This window comes from Cydia amplana, chromosome 2, assembly GCF_948474715.1.
Source record: "Cydia amplana chromosome 2, ilCydAmpl1.1, whole genome shotgun sequence".
NCBI classification, from domain to species: Eukaryota; Metazoa; Arthropoda; class Insecta; order Lepidoptera; family Tortricidae; genus Cydia; species Cydia amplana.
In genome coordinates this window covers 4,524,052-4,548,884 of record NC_086070.1, presented here as the reverse complement: position 1 = coordinate 4,548,884, position 24,833 = coordinate 4,524,052, and the positions used below count along the sequence as shown (strand labels likewise).

At 39.9% G+C, this 24,833-nt stretch overlaps 2 protein-coding genes across 3 annotated transcripts in view; one reads left to right on the top strand and one right to left on the bottom strand.

Annotated features, from left to right (window-relative positions):
• Nucleotides 1-8,786, bottom strand: part of LOC134662048 (AN1-type zinc finger protein 6) — a 46,501-nt gene extending 37,715 nt beyond the window's left edge. The window contains exons 1-2 of one of the 2 annotated variants that reach the window (XM_063518315.1): nt 8,681-8,786; nt 1,278-1,415 (exon numbers count right to left, since the gene is read on the bottom strand). The gene's annotated coding sequence lies outside the window, so the exon portion shown is untranslated. The remainder of the gene's footprint in view (nt 1-1,277; nt 1,416-8,680) is intronic. The other variant, XM_063518317.1, reaches the window with a different exon arrangement.
• A 1,325-nt stretch (nt 8,787-10,111) lies between these two features.
• Nucleotides 10,112-23,062, top strand: LOC134662004 (phenylalanine--tRNA ligase beta subunit). Its single transcript, XM_063518244.1, has 12 exons — nt 10,112-10,237; nt 10,321-10,376; nt 10,954-11,108; nt 11,832-11,988; nt 12,614-12,790; nt 12,924-13,103; nt 13,924-14,093; nt 14,802-14,957; nt 16,817-16,949; nt 19,875-20,085; nt 21,388-21,534; nt 22,911-23,062. The coding sequence occupies exons 1-12, from the start codon at nt 10,180-10,182 to the stop codon at nt 23,060-23,062; spliced, it is 1,752 nt and encodes a 583-aa protein (XP_063374314.1). The 5' UTR covers nt 10,112-10,179.
• Nucleotides 23,063-24,833: the final 1,771 nt, after the last annotated feature.

Genomic DNA, 24,833 nt, shown 5'->3' with positions numbered 1-24,833 from the left:
TTAGCAAAGCAATCAAGAGCTAATTGTAAACGGTGTCGCAACGTTAGCTGATTATTCGTAAATGTGTCAGTGACATACATTTATATGGTTTAGATCAGACGTCAGGTTCAGATAAACATTTTCATTATAAAGGCGCTCTTTTCAAACGACAAAGAAGCACAAATTGGATACGTATAAAGTGGGAGCGGAACGGCTCCGATATGAGAACCAGATGAGTACCGTTGTCGAAATAATTACAATAAACCGGAACTGAAAGGTTTCTATTAGACGATCGATTTGGATCACCATCCACTATCACCATCCGTGTTGGATCTGGTATCTATCTACCTATTAGACACTACGGAAATAAGCTGTTTTGTCTGTGTGCCATGCTCATTAGAAGTAAATTGCATACAAAATTAAGCACCTGCTTAAGGTTGGTATTCCACCTGTCCAATTTCTGGGTCCAATGTGCATTGCATCTCACTCTTTCACAAGCAAAATTTGAGATTCAAATACACATTAGAAAAAGAAATTGGACAGGTGGAATACCGACCTAAGACTTACACAGATCCCAGGCTCACGAAGATAGCGTAATGACGTAATCATTATAATATGACAAGATAGGTTAAAAGAGATGATAGCAGGTAATGGTGATGTGATGATAACAACGCATCGAAAAATGAATGCCAATCTGGACTTTCCAGCAAAACTGCTTCGCGACAATGCGCCATCGGCCCAACATTTTAGAAATATGTAGAGTGCAGTGTAAATAAACTATTAAAAGCCAGTTGCACCAACCAATTGACGGACTGATCAATGCCACTCGTTGTTTTAATGGTGACCAACTGACCCAAGAACCAGTTGTTGTGCCAAGACCAACTGATCGACGTGACCCAGCAGAGTACTATGAAACTTCCCATACAATACAATTTTGCGAATGTTTTAACAGCGGCTCGATATTTTGGTGCAACCGACCCTGTTTCTTGAATCATATCAGATGCACTGCTAAGTATAATCCCAAGAAGCTATATGTATCACCTCGCCAGTATTGCCGCTCTATTGATACCAGGCCTCGTAGACAACATGCCCATCGCTCACGCACCCTAGCGAACGAAACGCAACTGTCACTGTACTCACTTTGTGACAGTTGCGTTTCGTAGTTGCTAATATGGAAGAGTGATACAGAGACAAGAAGCGATTCGATGGCGAAGCGATAGCGATTGTCACCTTGGCTAGGCCGCCAGAGTCGCTTCACTGGAAAGTCCAGCTGTAGCAGTGAGGTGACGCGTACGTACCTGATGTTGAAAAAGTGAATTCCGTACCAGACAAATGTCTTTCCAAGTGCGCAGACCCTTCAGCTCACAGCCAGGTGACACCACGTCTGTGCAGTTGAGGTCAGCATCCACCGGCATCACAATGAATGGTTACACCACCTAGGGACAAGTCATACAATATACATTCTGCAATAAGTTACTAATGAAAGGGAAGAGCCAGGATAACCTACACGACGCAAATATGTAAATGCCAACTAATTTATCAAATCTGCACTCTTGCATCTTCTGTGCCCAATATTATACTGATCGTATAGAGTGTATTTAATCCTGATGGTCGACACAATTTGAAGAATCTCAACCTAAGAGAAAAAAAAATCGGAGTTCGTATTTGTTGCACAAAAAATAATAATGCTGATAGTGATTGTATGTAACAACAATCAACAATATTGCAGCAACGATCACAGGAAAATGTCGTAGGTACTTTATCTACGTAAAAGAGATCTCACGCTAAGTAGGGAAAAGATATCATACAAAAATATACATCCAAATGGGGCACTGAGGGAAAACCTGTAACTATTATGATTTTTCTTCACAGCCTCATTCAGACTTACAATAGCAACAACCACGAGTAAGTATAACGGCGTAAGCGAAAAAAGAATCGGCCACACCACAGCTCAAAATACGGTGACGGCACAGAATCGCAGTGACGTGCCGTGTGTAAGCGTCACGATTTTATCCCATGCCCTCCACTCCACACTGCTGCTGAAGATAAGCTTATAGTGCAGAATCGCAGTGCCGTAAACTCCACAGCTTTACCGCATGCTCTCCACACCGCTGCTCACAATACGCTGACGCATCGTAAACGCCGTGACGTGAAACTACGATGCGTCAGCGTATTTTGAGCAGCGGTGTGGAGGGCATACGACAAAATCCTGACGCTTACGGCACGTCACTGCGATTCCGTACCTTCACCGTATACCAGTTGCGCAAACTTGAGCTTAGTCGAATTGCTTTTTATTTAACATCTCACAAAACAAAATTTTTATTTAGGTGCTCACAAAACAAAATAGGCAACCCAAAAACAAAAACCGGCCAAGTGCGAGTCGGACTCGCGCACGGAGGGTTCCGCACCATCAACAAAAAATAGAACAAAACAAGCAAAAAAACGGTCACCCATCCAAGTACTGACCCCGCCCGACGTTGCTTAACTTCGGTCAAAAATCACGTTTGTTGTATGGGAGCCCCACTTAAATCTTTATTTTATTCTGTTTTTAGTATTTGTTGTTATAGCGGCAACAGAAATACATCATCTGTGAAAATTTCAACTGTCTAGCTATCACGGCTCGTGAGATACAGCCTGGTGACAGACGGACGGACGGACGGACAGCGGAGTCTTAGTAATAGGGTCCCGTTTTTACCCTTTGGGTACGGAACCCTAAAAAGCAGAAACAACTATGAGAGTGACATCAACTAAAACCATTGACATAAATCTAAGGCCCTTCCTTAGATATATGTCAATGAATAAAGCATGTTCCTTTGCTAATCTTCTTTCAATTATTTTCTAAAATTAAAGACGTGAGCCGAATAAAATTAGCGTGGACGCGTACCTATTCTTTGGTTAAACTAATTATGAAAATATTGCTTGAGTTACGTGCTAAGTCGTGATCACGAATACACGACAGTAAAGAAAGTTTGCACAGTTAAAATGTGAGAGCATTAGCATTTTCTATCGATTCGGAGATATTTATACGCTATTTCTGGTGTTATTCGTACAAATGGATTTGTTCCACGTTATCGAAGTACAGAAATATAATTAGATTGGATATACGTAACTATATTTCACTTCACATAACGTGACGCAAATGAAAGACGATTTAGGTCAAACAGAATATATGTATAGCAGAAGCATCATTAATATATATATCAAGTAAAAAATAGAAAGACATCTTTTTCGGGAACAGTACTTTGGGCATCTAATGCATGCTTCATGCTGCAAAATCACAGGACCTCATACATAATAATATATAATTAGAAATCCATAGTTGAGAACTGACTCATATCGCCAGCACCACCCCCATTTTCCTAAGGCCTAGTGCTGTGCTAGCCTAAATATTGTGACAACCATATACATGTATAAAAACCGGGTATGACATTTACCTGATAATTTCTTAAAAACTATGTACGAGGGGCGTTCAAAATATTCTCGGTATTGATATCTTACGACCTCTTCCAAAATTTCTTTCGTTACTGGCCGCTAAGGTTTATTCATTGACATTAAAAAAAAGTATAATTCGAACCGAGATAGTCTTTTGTTTTTCTGCAATTGCTGAACAAACATGAACATCATGTGCGAATTGACAATGTTAACTAAATTAGAACATCGATGCGTGATAAAACAGGGTAAAAATCAAAAAACCATAAAAGAGGAAATGGATTGTGTTTACCGTGAGTCTGCTCCTTCTTTATCTACCATTCAAAAGTGGTCAAGCGAGTTTAAACGCGGAAGGGAGAGTATTGAAGATGACCCTAGACCTGGCCGGCCTGTAGTAGCTACTTCACAAGAAAATATTGATAAAGTGGAAAAACTTATATTGGAAGATGGTCGAGTGAAGGTAAAATCTATAGCACAAGTAACCAATCTCTCTATTGGTACCGTACATGATATTATACATGACCATCTTAATATGTCAAAAGTAAGTGCAAGATGGGTTCCGCGAATGCTGACTCGGCTTCAAAAAGACATGCGAGTAGCTTGTTGTTCCGATTTTATTGACCTGTGCGGTGAAAATTCTGATGAGGTGCTGCAAAGAATAGTTACTGGAGATGAAACCTGGGTTCATCATTATGACCCAGAGAGTAAACAAGAGTCCATGCAGTGGCACATTAAGGGTTCAGCTCATCCCAAGAAGTTCAAGGTCATCCCTTCAGCTGGCAAGGTCATGGCCACGATATTTTGGGATTGTGAAGGAGTATTACTAATCGATTATAAAGAAAAAGGTGTAAATATCACAGGACAGTACTACGCTAACATTCTACGTCAATTAAAGGATGTAATTAAAGAAAAGAGGCGAGGAAAGTTAACCAAAGGTATTCTGCTTCTGCATGACAACGCCCCCGTCCATACTGCTCATATTGCCAAGGCAGCTATTGTTGAATGTGGGTTTAAAACTGTTACTCACCCACCGTATAGTCCGGACTTAGCCCCCAGCGACTTCTTTTTGCTCCCCAATCTTAAAAAGGATCTGCGTGGAAATAAATTTTCTGACGATGAAGCATTGAAGGCGGCAGTGGAGGAGCATTTTTACACGAAAGATAAAAAATATTTTTACGAGGGATTAAAAAAAATAGTTGATCGATCTTTTAAGTGTATGAACATAGGGGGGGAGTATATTGAAAAATAAAAATATCAAACTTTTCGTACTTGTTTGTTTTCATTCTCATACCGAGAATATTTTGAATACCCCTCGTAAGTACTACCTGTGAGTTCCTGTAATTGGCTTCCTGTTTTAATCTTGTCGTCTAATTGTAAGTTTAAAGCTGTTGGTTCTCCCTAACATAAATTAATGAAACTATCCACACAATTTGCACTTATCATGCAAAACTGATTATTATTTTCAATCACAAGATACAGTGTTTGTAGGTAGTAGTTTTAATAAATCATCAGGGATATGTCATTCCCGGTTTTATCCCTATTCAGCCCAACACTCCTATTCAAGTATTCAACCTGTTGGATGGTAGTCACCTTATTGGATTTAACTGAATGTAAAGTTAATGTCACTACTCTTGTTAATTACTTTGCATTTTTCTAATAAATATATTTCCTACATTTACTTTGCTTTAGTTAATCCTAACCATAGAGAAAAGAATACATAGATTGCTCACTCCATATATCAGTTTTAGTAACAAAAACACTACACTAACACAACTACAACACTACTACAAGACTATTAGTATCTAGCATTGAGTAGCGGAACTATCAGTACTGCTACATCTATTGTCAAGTAGCAGTACTGATAGTTCCGCTACTCGATGCTAGATGTAGACACTGAAATTATGTCTAACTGATGTATGGAGTGAGCACTCTTGTCTTATTATATTTCTCTATGTCCTAACTAAACATGTGCCCCCTGTTTGCTAAAAGCATTTGAGCCTCTTTGATTTTGCAGTACAGGCTCATATAGCACTCCCAAGGAGTCATACTTGTAATAATACAAATGACACATCTAATGTCATAAATTTGAACCTTTACTATGGGTAGGTATAAGATATGAACAGACATAGGAATCCGTGGGGCAAATTTTCTTGACAGGTAGGGACTTCCTATATCGATAAACTCAATTATCGATGCTAGTTCTATATACCAGTGATCGCCGCCAACAGTGTGTGTTTTTTGTAACTATTGTTTTGAAGACAAGTATGAAATTCACACGTAGCATATTTTAAATAATCGCTAGGTTATATAAAGGTAGGGTGTAATACTTATTGCACTATTAAATAGTCAATATTATCTTAACCTCTTTATTGATTGATTATCAATCAAAGCGAATTGAGTTATTATTTTATTTTTACACTTTTAATAAAAACATATTTTTACAAGCAAACCATTCAGTGATTACTAGTATATAGAACGAGCATCGACAATTGAGTTTATCGATATAGGAAGTCCCTACCTGTCAAGAAAATTTTCCCCACGGATTCCAGTCTGGATATGAAATAATGCCGCATCAAACAGTTGCCATGTATTTATTACATGCTACCAGCACACATTTACTGATAAAAAGCCGCTAATATTACCTCAACAATCTACTTTTGTGGTTTCCAGAAACTCACAGTACCCTGACCAAACAATATAGGTCAGCTGATATACAAGAATAAGCACAATACTGTACGTAAAAAAACACAAGTTAACACTGATACTGTACATACAGTGAATGTCAAAGACATGTAAGGTGCAAAGTTTAAACAAATATTTTTATTATTATTATTATTATTATATAATTATAGGCGAGCAGCTATTGAGCTGATGAGCCTATGTCACACAGTGTCCAGTGTTATATAGTTCAAAGTTTGTATAGTCATATCACTTCACTAGTAATCATCAGTCTAACTTATTGCTTAAAAGCCAATTGTCCAATCTGTTTTTAAACACATTGACCGAGGGGGCAGTCACAACACTATCCGGTAAACGGTTCCAAGCCGCCACGACACGGTTCGACAAGGAATGATATGCAGCTTTAGTAGTAGTGGGAGTGCGAACAATTCGTAGGCTGTGACCTCGGGTCTCGCGGCTGACAGTTCTCTTATTGATTATTTTGTGGATGTCAGGGAGGTTGTAACAGTGGGTGATAATCTTAAAACACTCGATGAGGTCTCCTCTCACTCTCCTAGCTTTGAGTGTGGGCAGCTTCAGTACCTTTAGCCTTTCTTCATAAGGCAAGCGTTTCAGCTTAAAAGGAATCTTGGTGGCTCTTCGCTGCGCACTTTCTAGAAGGTCAATGTCTTTGACGAAATAAGGATTCCATACTTGAAAAGCATATTCTAGCAAGGGCCGGACATATGTTCAACAACTTTTTTTTCTTCCTCACCTTATCCCGGCATTTTGCCACGGCTTATGGGAGCCTGGGGTATGACAACTAATCCCAAGAATTGACGTAGGCACTAGTTTTTCAACAACAACAACAGTTCAACAACTGTTCCATTAAAACATTACATATTATTTGTTGTACTATATTGAAAGGTTAATTACTCAACTAACCTATGGTGTAAGTTAGATAGGAATTTAGTACTAGGTAGGACTAAATTAATACTAAGTACATATATTACATGCAAAGAAGCCATACAACACCAGTTAGCTGTAAGCTAAAATGGGTAGATAAAGATGCATCTGCCAAACACAAAGCAAAGTCAACATACAGACTCCCGTGACATTGATAAAAGTAAGCAATAATACTAAACTAAAAACTGAAATTGGAGACTAACAAGTGGGTACAATTAAGCTTGAATCCCATTGGTGTGATATCAGGTCAGAAAAAGTTACCTCTATGTCCCATAGACTGGATATCATGTCATGTTATTTCATACTAAATATGTATATGAAAAACCATAAGCCCTTAAGAGTTCAGGGACTTATCAAAGTCAAAGCAAGTTTTTGACTTTGGAAACATGTTTAGGACAGATATATTGATGACATTATAGAAAGGCACTTCGATCATTGAAAGTGTTAACCGGTAGAGGATCAACGAACATGCAGAGATGAAAACAAATATGGTCCAAGAAGTACCACACTTCAGCAAAATGCGAGACGCAAAAACACATTGGACCAAGATATTGGACAGATGGAATACCACCCAAAGACAGGGGGCCAAAAAAAACATTGGTAAAGGAAGTCACCCGTTTACTACCAATAAGAAGAAAATAAATTTAAAAATTCTTCATTAAGCAGAGACCATGAGTTAAGTCTCACCCAAGACAGTAATTTTTCTTTATTCATTAAATGAATTTATAAAGGGGAACGTGAGTGCAATACCCCAGGCTCCGCAGCTTGCAAGTTGCAAGACATCCAACTAAAAATGTTTGATTATGATAATGTTGTAACACTTGTCAACAGCACTTTTACTATTATTCACTTTATTTATTTTTCGTTTTTCTTGACCCTTGAAATGAGTCATCAAACCAAATAAACATATGTTATTAGATAAATTGTGGAATTTACCTATTGCAGGAATTTAATCCATCTCAGCTAACACAATAACATCCGTTATACCTCGGTACCTCTAAATTTAAAACTCAATTGCATTACTCATCATGGCTTTTCAATAATTCATGTTATTGCACCACTCAATATTCTCTCCAGTCTAAAACATGCCAAAACCTTACCGGTGGTCAAATGGAAAGTTCGTGAATAGGCACCAGTTTACAGTGCAGCACGTTTTTTTACCAGGAAGTTAGGTATTTAAAAAGTGGGTATGTCATGTCACTAGTTATTACCACTTGCTTATTCCTTTGGGCAAAGTTATAATACAATATCTGTACGAAACTCATTTAAAATAGTCCACAAAAAATTCATTATCACAAAAGAATGGAAGAGACTGCGCCTTCTTCACAAGGGAACTATCTGGCAAAAAAATACGAGTGCGACAGTGCTCATCTTTTATAAGGTATTTGGTCAAAGTAACAACAACCGTATTAGCACACAGATCTAAAAACATAACACCAAAAACACATCAAATACCGAATACATGATCGAAACAAAGAAATAATGAAGAATTTAGATAATTGGCATTCACGAAGAAAATGGCGTCATATCACTAGTCAAGGAACAAGGTACAATTTCGTCATTCAGAAACACGAGACACAACACCACAAAAACAGCACTAAAAACTAAAGCATGCTTATTATAAGGTTTTCTTTGAAAAAGTACTCACTTTGAATAAGAATTCCAAAGAAAATCATCCAAAAACTTTTAGGACTGATGACAAGGCACTCCACTCACCGTTTGCAAAACCGACTAATTTATCACGTGACCAAAACAATGTTACCATTACAAAAATACTTCTGTTATATAGTACATTCTTAAAAATAGTAGAAATATACTCTGGCCACTTTGTCAGTAGAAAAAGGTGGCAAAGTTAAAAAATGTAGGTGCAAAGGCAGCCGTGGCACACTGCGCGATTTCGTCGCGTCGCTACATATACCTACAATTTCATGCTGCCCACACCAATTTTGGTGTCTAGCCATAGTAGTTGCCGTGCACTGCTACGGAACGGACGCTCGCGCTTACTCCACAACAAATGAATATTAACATAGAGTTAGTCAAACCAAATTGTCAGTAAATAAGAACAAATAAAACTATACTTACTCATCCTTTTCTTTTGGGGGGTGCTAGTTAGTACTACACTAGTGTGTAAGACAAAAAAAGTATGATTCTCAATGTCTATGTTTGATTGAAATGAGACAGTCCTTTGACATACCTTTTTTTTTTTTTGCTTTACTGAAACAAATAGTTTTTCTTAAAAAACTGATTAAGTAACATCCATTTTAATGACATTGGGTGTTGACAGCCCCTTAATATAAACTATAATAAGAAATCTAAGAAGATACTACGTATGGTCATAATTTCATAGAAGTGTGGGACGATGTGAAGTTAATTAATTTGTCTCTATCTTATTCTATTAGGCAATTTTTGTAAACCTGGATTGCTCTAGTTCAGAACGACTTAATGGTTATTTTTAATGATGGTATTATGTTATGTTGTGGAATAGGCAAGTCACTCATATAATAAACAGTAAACATTTACAAATGTGGTAGAATTTATAGTAGGTCATATGGTAACCCTAAACCTAATACCCTTTAAAAAAATTCAATCAATTATTTGTAATTTTATATGAACATGACTAATAATCTTTGAAAATATGCAGATGTTGCTTAACTATTATATCTAAATCTTGGAGGATACAACTAAACGGAGTAGCCATTAACAGGCTTTCCCCTCTGTCGAAAATAGGCGGCCAACGGTCATACACAATGTATGGACTGACGTTTATCTGACATAGCTATTTTTACGTTACGCATACATTTGACGTTCCCCTCCCCCGCAAAAATCGGCAGACTGTTTTGTACAGAAAATTACAGACATGGCGTCTCCGTTTGATTATATCCTCCAAGATCTAAATATAACTTATTTTAATAGGATAAGCGTTCATAATAAATCTGAAAATAATTTGGATACTCTGTGAACGACAGCTGTCTTCTGTCAGCTGTCACGCATGGTGACGCATGTCACGCATGTCACCAAGTGTCACAAAGTCGTGTACTGTGCTCAACTGTGCTGTTAACCTAGTATCTCTTAAAGTAGAATAAAGTAGTGAAGTAGTTCAAATATCTTGTTTATTATTTGTAGTATAATTTTTATAACTTGGACAACATGCCAACGATATCCGTTAAACGTGATTCGCTATTCGCGGCACTTGGAAAGACTTACAGTAAGATCCACTTGGGCAAATGTTAAATGTTACTTTTGTTATTTACAAGTACCTAATTTATTAACAAACAATTTATTTTGCAGCTGATGATGAATTCCAAGACCTATGTTTTGAGTTTGGATTAGAACTTGACGAAGTCGTAAGTATTCACCTTTTCTATATGTTTTATTACCTTGTTTTAATCCCGGTAGGTACTAGTCATTTGATTTCAAAATATAGTTATTTCATATTCTGATTATTGTTAGAGTGTACAGTCAGAGAGGTCAAAGATATCTTTAAATTTTTCACTTATTCTTATTACAAAGGAGTAAGGTGTAAACATATCTTTGATGTCGACTGTACATACACCACGCAGACACCACGCAATTAAATTAATTAAAGGTACTAATGTAAGTGTAGTATGGCATGTATTGTCGAAATTGCCCACAGCAATAAGGAAAATTGTAAATTACTGGGTTGTAACTAGGGAATGCAAATCGGTTATTTTCGGTTATTTTTTGTATGGAAACAACCAAAAAAAATAACCGATTTGCATTCCCTAGTTGTAACACTTGTAACTTAGCTTCGTAGGTACCCTCGTTCTTGTTAAGTACAAATTCAATTTGATTTCAAAAAATAATCTCTTACAGAAATAAAAGAAAATTCAAAAACACAAAAACTGCTTTGGGCCATACAAGCATAAAATTGATATCTTGAATTTCCAACTTTATTTACAGACAACTGAGAAACAGATGTTAATGAAAGAGCAAGGCGACCAGGCAGGGGCCGGAGTGTCAGAAGAAATCCTTTACCGCATAGACATCCCTGCCAACAGATATGACCTTCTGTGTCTCGAGGGACTGGTCAATGGTTTGCTGGTGTTCCAAAAAAAGTAAGTTTTGCATTGGTTTCTGGCAATTCCAAAAAGAATGTACCTTTTTATTTAACTATCTTAATATGATAAGCCAAAAAAATTATTAGCTCGGCTATTAGCCAGGTACTGACTGAGCGAGCAGCCGCAGAAGAGGAAAATCCTCGGTCAGTCAGGACTGGCAAACGCATGCCCGGCCTCGGCCGAGCGTGCCTCGGCCCGAGCCAAGTGTTGTCGGTATTTGTCCATGTCCATTCTAAGAGAAGATGCGTGGACAAATATAAGCCAGGAAATAAACATTCCAATAACTGATTTAAAGAAAAATATGGACTCCTTGCTAGGATCTTACAGGAGGGAAAAGTCGAGACAGTCTCTGTGCGACTTCACGTTAAACTGAGCGCTCGATGTTTGGCTCAGCCTCACCGCGCGCGGCAGCCTCATGTAACAAATCCTGACCGAGGCTGCCTCGCGCGGCAAAAAAGTGCCTATTATGAAAAGAGAACCCGCCTAACGGGACTAGGGGGTCGCTGGCAGTTAATATGTTAAATTGCTTGGCGATTCCAGTTTTGTAGAGAAATTATACCTTTTCTTTTCCTCGTACGCGATCTGCGTTCCGATATGATCGCTTAATTACAGAAATTAGCCAAGCCCATGAATGCCCGCGAATCGCGTACGAGGAAACTATTACATAAAATAATCCCGGCACACGAGAGGTTAAGTCATTTTTTTTTTTAATCATTTCAGAAAAGAATCACCTCAATACCACTTGACGAAATACGAGGACTCTCACTCGCTGCACCTGACGCCGAGCACCGCGCAGATCCGGCCTTACGCCGTGGCCGCCGTGCTCAAGGGCATCCACTTCACCAAGGAGTCCTACGACAGCTTCATTGACTTGCAGGTAACAATGTTAAAGATAAAGATAAGATAAGATCGTTTATTCAAGTAGGCATATTACAATGCGCTTATGAACGTCAAATAAAGCTACACCGGCTACAAAGTTAGGCCTTAGGGCTCATTTAGACGGTGCGAGAACTCGCCTTCGCATGTGAGTTTAGGGACAACACTGAATAGGTAATTATCGTGTCGACCTTTGGTCGTGTCTTAGTTTATCACCACTTGTTGCGAATTTCCTAGTTTCCGCACTTGTATCGTAAATAACTAATGTCCTTCAATCCGGGTCCTGGCCAGAATGATAGAAAACTAGCTTCTGCCTGCGTGAAATTATAATGATGACTGATAAAGACTACCTTGTCTTAGGAAGGACATAGGGTAGGGCCCGGGGGCTTCAAACAGTTCAAACTATAGAAGGATCGAATCTTTTGCAATTTTCGTGAAATGTATTTGACATTTATGTACTTACAAGCCTTATTTTGCCTTCTACTCTACTTTGTGGCTGTTCATAAATTACGTCATTTCAAATGGGGGGGGGGTCTAAAATCGTCAAAAATGGATGACGTAATTTATGAACAGCCCCTTTACTACGAATCTACTTTGCCTTAAAGGCATATATTGTTACCTATCAGGACAAATTGCACCAGAACATCTGCCGCAAGCGAACTCTGGTGGCCATCGGTACCCACGACCTGGACACCGTACAGGGGCCGTTCGTGTACGACGCACTGCCACCAGCTGACATCAAGTTCAAGGCCCTCAACCAACAGAAGGAGATGACAGCGACTGAGCTGATGGACTTGTATTCCGTAAGTGTAGTGTCATTTAATTATGATTGATAGGGTTTAAGCTGAATTCCACCAGAATCTATTCAGTACTAAAGTCATGAATAACTTTCGCATTTATAATTACTTCGATTTATCTTTTTCTCTTCAATTCCAGAGCCACGCGCAGCTGAAGCAGTATCTACCCATCATTCGCGATAGCCCCGTCTACCCGGTCATCAAGGACAAGAACGGCGTGGTGCTATCCATGCCGCCCATCATCAACGGCGACCACTCCAAGATCACCCTCAACACCAAGAATGTCTTCATCGAGTGCACCGCCACGGACTTGACTAAGGTACTTGGAGTTAGACCATGAGAATTCTGCAACGATTTTGATAGCAGACGCAGTGCAAGTGTTATTTTAATTTTTAAACGTCAAACTTCTATGAAATCATGACGTAAAAATCACACTTTCACTGCGTGTGCTATCAAAATCGTTGCATACTTATCTTGGTCTAACTCTATACAGTGTGTGGCCTATAACGCGGGCGAAAAATTGAAACGTAGATTCTACTCCTCAAACAATAAAACTTTTGTTCAACAACTTTTTGAAGTTATGTAGTCTTAAAATTGTCCCTTTTTCAAACAGACTAAATAATATTTTCAATGTACTTTAAATTCCGTCTAATTGACATTGCCCGTCAGTCTTGTCACCGTACAGGCATAATCAATTTCGTAATACATTGCGTGTTCGATTAAATTTTAAAGTGTTTTAAAATACAAATCACAAGTTATTTTTAAAAGTCGCTGAACAAACATTGTCTAGTTTGAGGAGTAGAATCTACGTTTTAATTTTTCGCCCGCGTTATAGGCCACACACTGTATACCTTATGGTGTTAAATTCAAGTTATTTTACAACCCCTGGTGTGGTGCCCGGGTCAAAGAACGTCCCTACGTGCCGCAAAAGACCCCCGTTTATTAGTTCAATTTTAAGCGTTTTTTCGATTTTATATTTTACCAAAATCTCTCTCTCTTCCAAGCTATTATCCCACATGGTGTTGGGATCAGCTTTCCGTGTCTTTCGCTTCTACTTCGCCCTATCCTCGACTTCATAAATGTATTTGTCATATTACTTGGTCGCTTTAAATCTAATCCAAACCCAATTTAAATTCTAGGCTAAAGTGGTACTGGACACCATAGTGTGCATGTTCGCTCCGTACTGCAAGTTCCAAGTGCAGCAGTGCAAGGTTTATGCACCCGATGGCACCTACGAGCTCTACCCGAAGATGGAGACGAGAGAAGAGACCATTAGTGTGGATAAGGCTAATAATTATATTGGTATCAGGTTGGTCTTTGAATATATTATTTTGACGACTGGTCTGGCCTAGTGGGTAGTGACCCTGCCTGTGAAGCGGCGGTCCTGGGTTCGAATCCCGGTAAGGGCATTTATTTGTGTGATGAGCACAGATATTTGTTCCTGAGTCTTGGTTGTTTTCTATTTATTTATGTATTTGTATATTATATATATCGTTGTCTGAGTACCCACAACACAAGCCTTCTTGAGCTTACTGTGGGACTTAGTCAATCTGTGTAAGAATGTCCTATAATATTTATTTATTTATATATACCTAAAAAGCTGCCCCGCTCGGGTAGTACCGTGTTTTGTCTGTTCCATTTCCTTTCAGGGGAAATTTAAAATTATCCTATAATATATCTATTATAAAGTGACATTCTATAGAACTTGCTAACTATGTAAACAAAAGTCACTAGTAAATTGACATTTAGAGACAATTTTAATATGGCGGTTTGTTTACATAGTTAGCAAATTCCATAGAATGACACTTTACCTATGTAATATTTTCATATGTCTATACATATGAAAATATTAGTATTATTCAAGTGTTCCGCTTTGGACAATTTTGATATGGAGCACCAATAAAATTTGGCGTATACCTAATTATAATTATTAATGGCAACATATCTTGTAAAATTGTGTTAAAATCGGTTAATCTTAGTGCATTTATAACATAACATTTTCCTGATGGATTTTCAGTGAGAGCGGCGACAAGCTAGCGGCACTTCTGTCGTGCATGTGTCTGAAAGCGAAGCACGAGCCAGAGCGAGGGCTTCTGCACGTCAGCGTGCCTCCTTCTCGCCACGATGTTATCCACGCTTGTGACTTATATGAGGACATCGCCATCGCTTACGGGTAATGTTTTCTATACATATTTTTGTATCCGCTAAATCGAGCAAAACAAAGAGGCATCTTTTTCTCGAAGCGGTTCAGTTCAGGCCATTTTCGACGTCCTGTAATTTTGTGCTGGCTAAAGCTAGAACCCTGAATTTTCAGTGACATATATGGCTTAACATACTTTAGATATGACACCGTAAGATTGTGAACCCGTTAGTTTATAATCTAACGTAGGTTAGGTTAGGTTAGTTTATAATCTCCCTGCCGTCAGTTTATAATTTAACTAGCGAGATTATAAACTGACGAGTGTTTACAATTTTACATTTATATTAGAACTTGTAGTTTAAGAATTATTGCACGTCAAAGTTCCTTAGTTTGTCACTGACACACTCACTCACGATCATCATAATTCTAAGGTACTTCCAGCATATCCACAAGACTTTTCTACTGGCAAATCGGTTAGACATACTATACGTTTATGTAACGTTCCTAATTTGTTACCGAATTCAGGAGCTCAACCTTGAAAATATGATCATGTATTAGTTCAACCAATTTGTCAGTAAATAGGAACGCAAATAACTATACTCATCCTATTCTTTTGGGTGCCATTACACACAGACAGAGATGTATGATTGATGATGTAATTTTTTGAAACGATGTGTCCCGCCCAGTTTGTTGCCGGTCCCATATTGGGATACCCTCCTCCAATCGAGGGGGGATTTAAAACTTCTCGGGGCAGAGGTGTAGGGTTGGAGCCGGTGTAGCTTTATTTGACGTTCATAAGCGCATTGTAATATGCCTACTTGAATAATAGTACATTATTGCAGAGGCCGGGAAAGGGCAATTCGTGGATGAGTTTCGATTTTGTCGGACGACGCGAAGCGGAGTCCGACAAAGAAGACGAATCCACGAATTGCTATTCCTGCCGAGGCATATATAGTGCTTTTCTCCAAAAATGCGAGGAAATAAGGTAAAATAATAATTATTTAAGCATCAAGCATGACTCAAATCGAACCTTCACATCAAAAATGTCAAAAACAATTTCCCTCTAAAATTTATTTTTAAAAGTTAAGGGCACAAAGTTATTCTGCCATTAAGTACCATTCAATATTCGTTCATTCAATATAATTGTGCAATATAGTTGGTCAAACCAATTTGTCAGTCAGTAAGAACCAGGAAAACTATACCTATCCTTTTCTTTTGGGTACTAGTACTAGTGTAAGACAAAGATAGTATGATTCTCTCTGTCTATGTTTGAAATGAGAAAGTCCTTTGACAAACTATATAAACTTTATGTACACGGATGAGATCCTTAAAAAAAAAAATCTTTGATTTTATTAAGCAGTATTCGCACGATCATACACGAGCACAACGGTCTTGTAAAAACGAGACAAGTAAGGTCGTTTATCTTACTATCTCACTCTATCCTATAGCTTGAAATGATAGCTGATCGGGTCGTGTAGACGCGGCTCGCGGCTTTAATAATTGACTGTTTGCGTTTTTTATTTAAAAAAAGTAAAAAACACTACAGTAATAAGTTATTACTGTAGTGTTTTTTTCATTCCCGTCCGCTAGAACAGGACAGCGATAGTTTGATTTTTTTAAATTAGAGTTTGACAATAACGTAGAACTTCCTGTACTATTTTTGCTACAATAAGGTGAACATTTCCGAGCATATTGGAGAAAACTATATTTTATCTTTATTCTCTCTGTCTATGTTTGAAATGAGACAGTCCTTTGACAAACTAAAGTCTATTTTTTTATTCGGTAGACTGAAATGACAGCTAATTGTATGAACATGAAATGTCATTTCATACTATTAACTGTCATTTCAGTCTACCGAATAAAAAAATAGACTTTATGTGTCCACTGGGAAGGTACAACAACATCCCGCGTCGGGCGCTGGGCGTGTGCACGGCGGGCGGGCAGGCCGCGCTGAGCAAGCTGGCGGAGCAGCTGCGGCACGAGTGCGCGCACGCAGGCTACACCGAGGCGCTCACCTTCAGCCTGGTGCGTATCCCATTCTACTACTCATACTCTATTGTCTATAGGCATAAAGAAAAAACCGGCCAAGTGCGAGTCGGACTCGCCCATGAAGGGTTCCGTATTTAGGCGATTTATGACGTATAAAAAAAAACTACTTACTAGATCTCGTTCAAACCAATTTTCGGTGGAAGTTTACATGGTAATGTACATCATATATTTTTTTTTAGTATTATCATTCTCTTATTTTAGAAGTTACAGGGGGGGGGACACACATTTTACCACTTTGGAAGTGTCTCTCGCGCAAACTATTCAGTTTAGAAAAAAGCGGCCAAGTGCGAGTCGGACTCGCCCATGAAGGGTTCCGTATTTAGGCGATTTATGACGTATAAAAAAAACTACTTACTAGATCTCGTTCAAACCAATTTTCGGCGGAAGTTTACATGGTAATGTAGATCATATATTTTTTTTAGTTTTATCATTCTCTTATTTTAGAAGTTACAGGGGGGGGACACACATTTTACCACTTTGGAAGTGTCTCTCGCGCAAACTATTCAGTTTAGAAAAAAGCGGCCAAGTGCGAGTCGGACTCGCCCATGAAGGGTTCCGTATTTAGGCGATTTATGACGTATAAAAAAAAACTACTTACTAGATCTCGTTCAAACCAATTTTCCGTGGAAGTTTACATGGTAATGTACATCATATATTTTTTTTAGTTTTATCGTTCTCTTATTTTAGAAGTTACAGGGGGGGGGGGACACATTTTACCACTTTGGAAGTGTCTCTCGCGCAAACTATTCAGTTTAGAAAAAAATGATATTAGAAACCTCAATATCATTTTTGAAGACCTATCCATAGATGGGATGGGATCCACGTATGGGTTTGATGAAAAAAAAAATGTTGAGTTTCAGTTCGAAGTATGGGGAACCCCAAAAATCTATTGTTTTTTTTCTATTTTTGTGTGAAAATCTTAATGCGGTTCACAGAATACATCTACTTACCAAGTTTCAACAGTATAGTTCTTATAGTTTCGGAGAAAAGTGGCTGTGACATACGGACGGACAGACAGACGGACAGACGGACAGACAGACAGACATGACGAATCTATAAGGGTTCCGTTTTTTGCCATTTGGCTACGGAACCCTAAAAATACATAGAGTGCTCACTCCATGCATCAGTTTTAGTACAAAAAAGACTATTAGCATCTAGCATCGAGTAGCGGAACTATCAGTACTGCTACTTGACAATAGATGTAGCACCGACAGGAAAGTCTTATGCTGTTGAGATAAGACTTTCCGGTCGGTGCTACATCTATTGTCAAGTAGCAGTACTGATAGTTCCGCTACTCGATGCTAGATGTAGACACTGAAATTAATAGTCTGAACTGATGTATGGAGTGAGCACTCTTGTCTTTATTTCTCTATGCCCATTCTACTACTCATACTGTATTGTCTATAGGCATAAAGAAAAAAATACATAAAGTCCTCACTCCATACGTCTGGTTTGGTAGGTACCAAAAAAACTATTATTTTCGTGCTCTCAATTTTCAGCTAATTTATTTATTTAATCGTATGGTAAGATTTGAGTATCTTAGAATATAAAAACCGGCCAAGTGCGAGTCGGACTCGCGCACGGAGGGTTCCGCACCATCAACAAAAAATAGAGCAAACCAAGCAAAAAAACGGTCACCCATCCAAGTACTAACCCCGCCCGACGTTGCTTAACTTCGGTCAAAAATCACGTTTGTTGTATGGGAGCCCCACTTAAATCTTTATTTTATTCTGTTTTTAGTATTCGTTGTTATAGCGGCAACAGAAATACATCATCTGTGAAAATTTCAACTGTCTAGCTATCACGGTTCGTGAGATACAGCCTGGTGACAGACGGACGGACGGACAGCGGAGTCTTAGTAATAGGGTCCCGTTTTTACCCTTTGGGTACGGAACCCTAAAAACTATTATTTTCGTGCTCTCCATTTTCAGCTAAAGTGTCATTCAATAGAACTTGCTAAATATGTAAACAAACCGCCATACTAAAATTGACACTGAATGTCAATTTACTAGTAACTTTTGTTTACATAGTTTGCAAGTTCTATTGAATGACACTTTAATTTATTTATTTAATCGTATGGCAAGATTTGAGTATCTTAGAATATAAAAAAAATATTAAAGGGCTATATTCAATGTCTTGGCCCATAGGGCTGCGTCAACTCTTCACTAGGCGCGAGCAGGTCTGTATGGTTGCCATTAAACTTTATTTTCGGGCTTTCAGCTAATAATATAACCGGATTAGCCGGAACCTTATTTTCAACTCCTGATTTAATATTAGTTGTAAATTGTTTTTCAATTCAATTTTCGTAAGTTGCGATTCAGAGCAGAGACATCTAGTGTCAAGTACTGATAATTCCGCTACTCGATGCTAGATGTCGTCTACGAAAATAATGGTCTTTTTGGTACCAAAACTGATGTATGGAGTGAGCACTCTATTCTTACTATATTTCTCTATGCCGTAAGTGATACGACAAACATGGCGAGAGAGGCGACTACAACTCGCGGCCTAAGAAAAATGTGATTATTCATGAGACGACCAATGATATTATATAACCATAGATAGGTTATACTCATACTTGAGGAGCACATAAAATACTTCCATATTTATTTCTGTGGCTACGAAGAAATCTGTTATTTTTAATTAATTTTCTCATTCCATCCATCTTTGTCACATTCGTTGTTAAACATAAGATCGTTTTATGCTCTTTCGGTGTGCGGGAGCTCGTTAGGACGTGTACATTTCTCGTTTGTCCAGCCGCGACTAAAGGCAACTTGTCCAATTTGTCACAAGTTAAGCGCTTCAATTTTGGAACACGTATAACCTATCTTGAGTTATAAATCATTGGAGACGACAACTTCATAGTCATTTGGCGGCTACTTAACTTAAACCCCTTCATTCCAGTGTTCCCGAGAAGACATCTCAACGAAACTCGGCATCCCCATCGAGCAGACCCCGGCCGTCCACATCTCCAACCCCAAGACCCTGGAGTTCCAGGTGGTCCGCACCCAGCTCCTGCCTGGTCTGCTGAAAACCCTCGCCGCCAACAAGAAGATGCCGCTCCCGCTCAAACTGTTCGAGATCAGTGACGTTGTCCTACAGGATACCAGCGCTGGTGAGTCATAATACTCAAAACAAGGATATTTACAGAATCCACATGGGACCTCTACACGCCATAAGTCGGCATCCCGAATTCCAAGGTTCTCTAGGCAAGAACATGCCTGTGCCTCAACTACTCGAGATCAGTGACGTTGTCCTACAAGGTACCAACGCTGGTGAGTAATGATAAAATGAGGATATTACAGAATCCACATAGGACTTCTAGACGCCATAAGTCGGCATCTCTAATCCCAAGGTTCTCTAGGCAAGAACATGCCTCTGCCTCTAAACTGTTCGAGATCAGTGACGTTGTCCTACAAGATACCAACGCTGGTGAGTCACAATAAAACAAGGATATTTACAGAATCCACGCGGGACCCCTAGACGCCATAATAAGCATCTCTAATTCCAAGACCCTAGAGTTCTAGGCAAGAAGATGCCGCTCCCGCTCAAACTGTTCGAGATCAGTGACGTTGTCCTACAGGATACCAGCGCTGGTGAGTCATAATACTCATAATAAAAGAAGGATATTTACAAAATCCACATAGGACCCCTAGACGCCATAATTCGGCATCTCTAATTTCTAAGTCCTAGAGTTTTAGGCAACAGATGCCTCTTCCGCTAAACTGTTCGAGATTAATGACGTTGTCCTACAGGATGCCGACGCTGGTGGAAATAATAAAGAAAGAGACCCTTAATCGTCAATTCCTCATACATCCATATCTTCAACCCTAAGAAAAGTGTTTCCACAGAGTTCGTAGTATATGAGAGGCCGCCTAATGCCTATTATAGGCCGTTCACATATGAGAGGTCAATACGAGAGGGTTTTTTGTCCTACTTAGTCTGTCTGACCGTAAAGGATGCGTTACACTGCAGCGGGGCGTTGTAGCTGAGCCACATAATAAGTAATAGTACCTACTACCATACAAAAAGGACATTTCCTACAAAACCGAAGTTTGACAGCGATTCAATGTTTAATCATGATATCCCTTTGTAACTTATGGCACTATCCCTTTCGGCTATTTAGGGTTGTCAAAATTCAAGCCATTATATTATCTGTGGTCGTGCACGCAAAGGGACGTCAAGTTGTGTCAACCCTAATAATTCCTCGGAGCAATGCTGAGCCGAACGGAGCCGAGTTTTCCCGAAGTCAGAAGTGTCTCTTGCACCATTTTCGCATCGTTTCCTTGTATCGGCCCCCTTTCATCACGCCCCGCTGATACACTGTGTCAGTGTGAAGAGACCTTAATTCAAATTTCTTCTTTCGTTTTTTTACCAAACTATTCGTGCACCATACTAAATTGTTTTTTTTTTTCAGAGACGGGTGCCCGCAACGAGAGAAGGCTGTGCGCGGTGCACTGTGGCAAAAGCGCGGGGTTCCAGTTCGTGCACGGGCTGCTGGACCGCGTGATGCTGCTGCTGCGCGTGCCGCACGGCGACGGTTACAGGCTGCGGCCCAAGGAAGGTGACGAGGGAATACTATAGACAATAGCACACAACCACATACAACATATGTATGTCGTGTGGTGTAGACGCAACTGTGAGCATCGTGGGTTATGGTAGCAGTAACGGTTCCGTCACACAGCAGGCGCATTTTCCGGGCGAGAAGTGAGCATTTTATATGTAAAAGCGGCGCGCCCCGCTCACGCCCCGCCCGGAAAACGCGCCTGTGTGACGAAGCCTTAAGGCGGTCTTCGAATTGGATGCAAATCCGGAGGGCGCTCCGGTATGCGAGCGGATAGCCTAAAGTGTCGTTCTATGGAACTTGCTAACTATGTAAACAAAAGTGACTAGTAGGCTGCTAGTAGGTAAGTTAACATTTAAGCCTTCGTTTTCCGGACGGTGCGTGAGCGGGGCGCGCCGCTTTTACATAAAAAACGCTCACGCCCCGCTCACTCCCCGCCCGGAAAACGCGTCTGTGAGACGAAACCTTTAGAGACAATTTTAATATGGCGGTTTGTTACATAGTTAGCAAGTTCCATAGAATGACACTTTACAAGTACCTACATACGTGCACTGCACTGTCTTGCTCATACACCACCGGAGCGGAAACAAAGTATTTTGTTTTTAATATTACGCAAACAAATATGTATATAAATAATAAAGACTTATGGTGCGTAACCGTCGCCGAGCAGGGGGCCAATTTTTGAATTTCGACCGCTCGATTTCGTGTATTTCGTTCAGTAATATCTCCACTACTAGGCATAAAAATTCTACTAATAGAATTGAAAACGAGTGGTCAGTACCACTCGGTTCCAAATTTCTATCACTCGTTTTTCAAAAATTAGCATTTCGCCGTTTTCCACCGATTTTCGAGTGACGAAATCGAACGATCGAAATTCAAAAATGGGCCCCTAGGTCGTAACCATTGCATATCTTCAGTGCTTATTAGGGCCACACCATTCGACACTATTAGACTAAGTTCTAACTTAGTTATTTGGAGACAAATCAACATGACAGGACATAAAAACCGGCCAAGTGCGAGTCGGACTCACGCACGGAGGGTTCCGCACCATCAACAAAAAATAGAGCAAAACAAGCAAAAAAACGGTCACCCATCCAAGTACTGACCCCGCCCGACGTTGCTTAACTTCGGTCAAAAATCACGTTTGTTGTATGGGAGCCCCACTTAAATCTTTATTTTATTCTGTTTTTAGTATTTGTTGTTATAGCGGCAACAGAAATACATCATCTGTGAAAATTTCAACTGTCTAGCTATCACGGTTCGTGAGATACAGCCTGGTGACAGACGGACGGACGGACGGACAGCGGAGTCTTAGTAATAGGGTCCCGTTTTTACCCTTTGGGTACGGAACCCTAAAAATTGTACATATTTTCCAGAGCCCGCATACTTCCCCGGGCGCTGCGCCGAAGTGGTACTCGGGTCCACCGTGCTCGGCCGCGTGGGCGTGCTGCACCCCGCCGTGCTGGCCGCCTTCGACCTGTCCAACCCCTGCTCCGCGCTCGAGATCAACCTCGAGCCTTTCCTCTAAAGCTTTGGATTCCTCCGAAAACGGTGCCGTCATATAGCGGCAGCAAAAGACGGCCGTCTTTACGGTGGCGACATGTGGAAAGTACCACGGCGTCATAACACACCGTCATCCACCAAGAATAAAGCGGCAAATTTGAAAAATGTAGGCGCGATGGGATAACGTCCCATAGAAAATTTGAATTTCGCGCCTTTTCCTACTGACAAGATTTGCTTGATCATCTATAATTTACTTGGAGGATGAAATATCATCAGAAGAGGAAAATAATCGTAGTACGGAATCATTTATTCAAATCTCGTGTCATTTATTCAAAATGGCGTCACCGCTATCTAATAAAACGTTCACGAAACTATCGACAAGGTCATGACGGCCGTCATCTTACGTTACGTTGACAATCAACGTAACGTAACGCCGTCTAGGAAACCGCGCCATCTTGTTTACAAAGACAACGTTCTAGTGACGTCAGTCAACGCTATATAGCGGCCGTAATATGACGGCACCGTTTTCGGAGGAATCCAAAGCTTAAGGCTTACCTTCCATGGCTGGCGGGCAACCAAGCTTCCGGCACAAAACAGACACAATACAGAAATCAATCTACATACAAAGTGCGCTCGAGCAACGCACACATAGACACTGCTCACGGACACTATATCTCGGACCGGTTGGGACCAGTTTGAGCGCGAGTGCCATCCGCTTGAGGCACGCGTCTGTGAACTTTTTTGTGCAATAATGGAGAAACAAAAAAAAGTTATTATAACTGTTCAGTGGACGGTTGTTTAAATTCAACATTCAATCAATTAATAGTGGGTACCTAATCGTTTTAACTGTTCGCAAAATGAAACTGTTTTGACTAGTGGTCAAAAATACCCTATTATTATAGCTTTGTAGCTTTGTAGGTGAATTGTCGTTTTTAAGCTACCAGTGGTTTACGAGAGCTAAGTTGGTATCTGCTTGTATTTCGATGGTTCGTTATAACGTTATAACAGACAGTTAGGTAGGTAGGTAAGCACCCCGCCCCGGCCACTATTAGCTAGATACGAGTGCCACTGCCACGATAGTTTTTTGTGCATAAGTCATAGTTGACAACCCTAGAGCGACCGCCGAGCGTAGGTATGAAAAGTGAAGTACATACATGTGATTGACTTCTGTACTGTATCTGTTTTGTGCTTCCGGCGCTCCGAGGTTAGTGCAAGGCCTGAGTGGACGCTCGAGTTGGGCGTGCAGCGGGGCGGGGCGTGCGGCGTGCATGTTAAACAAATGCAAACGTATAGTGGCGGCCTTAGTGCACGCTGCTCAAATCACTTGCGAGCCCGACGCCACGCTGCACGCCCCGCCGAACGCTCCGCTTCGAGCGTCCACTCAGGCCTTACACTTACTCTGACCTTTGTAGAAAATAATACAATTGGTTGTCAATTAACTAGTATGCAACACTGTGAACTACTCTATAGTCTACTGTCGGAAACTTACAAGTTCAAGGAGGCCCCGTAGTAGGGACTTGTGTTGTGGACAACGGACGTACGGAAGGATCATTTTGTATTTTGATATACGGATGTCGCGGTAGGACCTCAGTCTTGCTGGAGTGCTGGCACTGGCATAGGTAGATTAGGTAGTTAAGTTATGCGATTGGTATGGATTTGTTCTGTAATGAATTTTATTAATGATAGATGTTTTCTATAATATTATTTAAGGCAAAGTGTAATAATTATTTATTCCTATCAGGACTAGCATTCCAGCAATACTATTAGGTCACAGGTATAGTGTCACTAGTATCGTC

Bases quoted from the DNA above. Each gene is read 5' to 3' on its own strand.
- LOC134662004 (XM_063518244.1), top strand. From the start codon at position 10,180: ATGCCAACGATATCCGTTAAACGTGATTCGCTATTCGCGGCACTTGGA. The intron at 10,377-10,953 runs GTAAGTATTCAC...CTTTATTTACAG, and splicing joins GATTAGAACTTGACGAAGTC to ACAACTGAGAAACAGATGTT. The intron at 13,104-13,923 runs GTACTTGGAGTT...TTTAAATTCTAG, and splicing joins CCGCCACGGACTTGACTAAG to GCTAAAGTGGTACTGGACAC.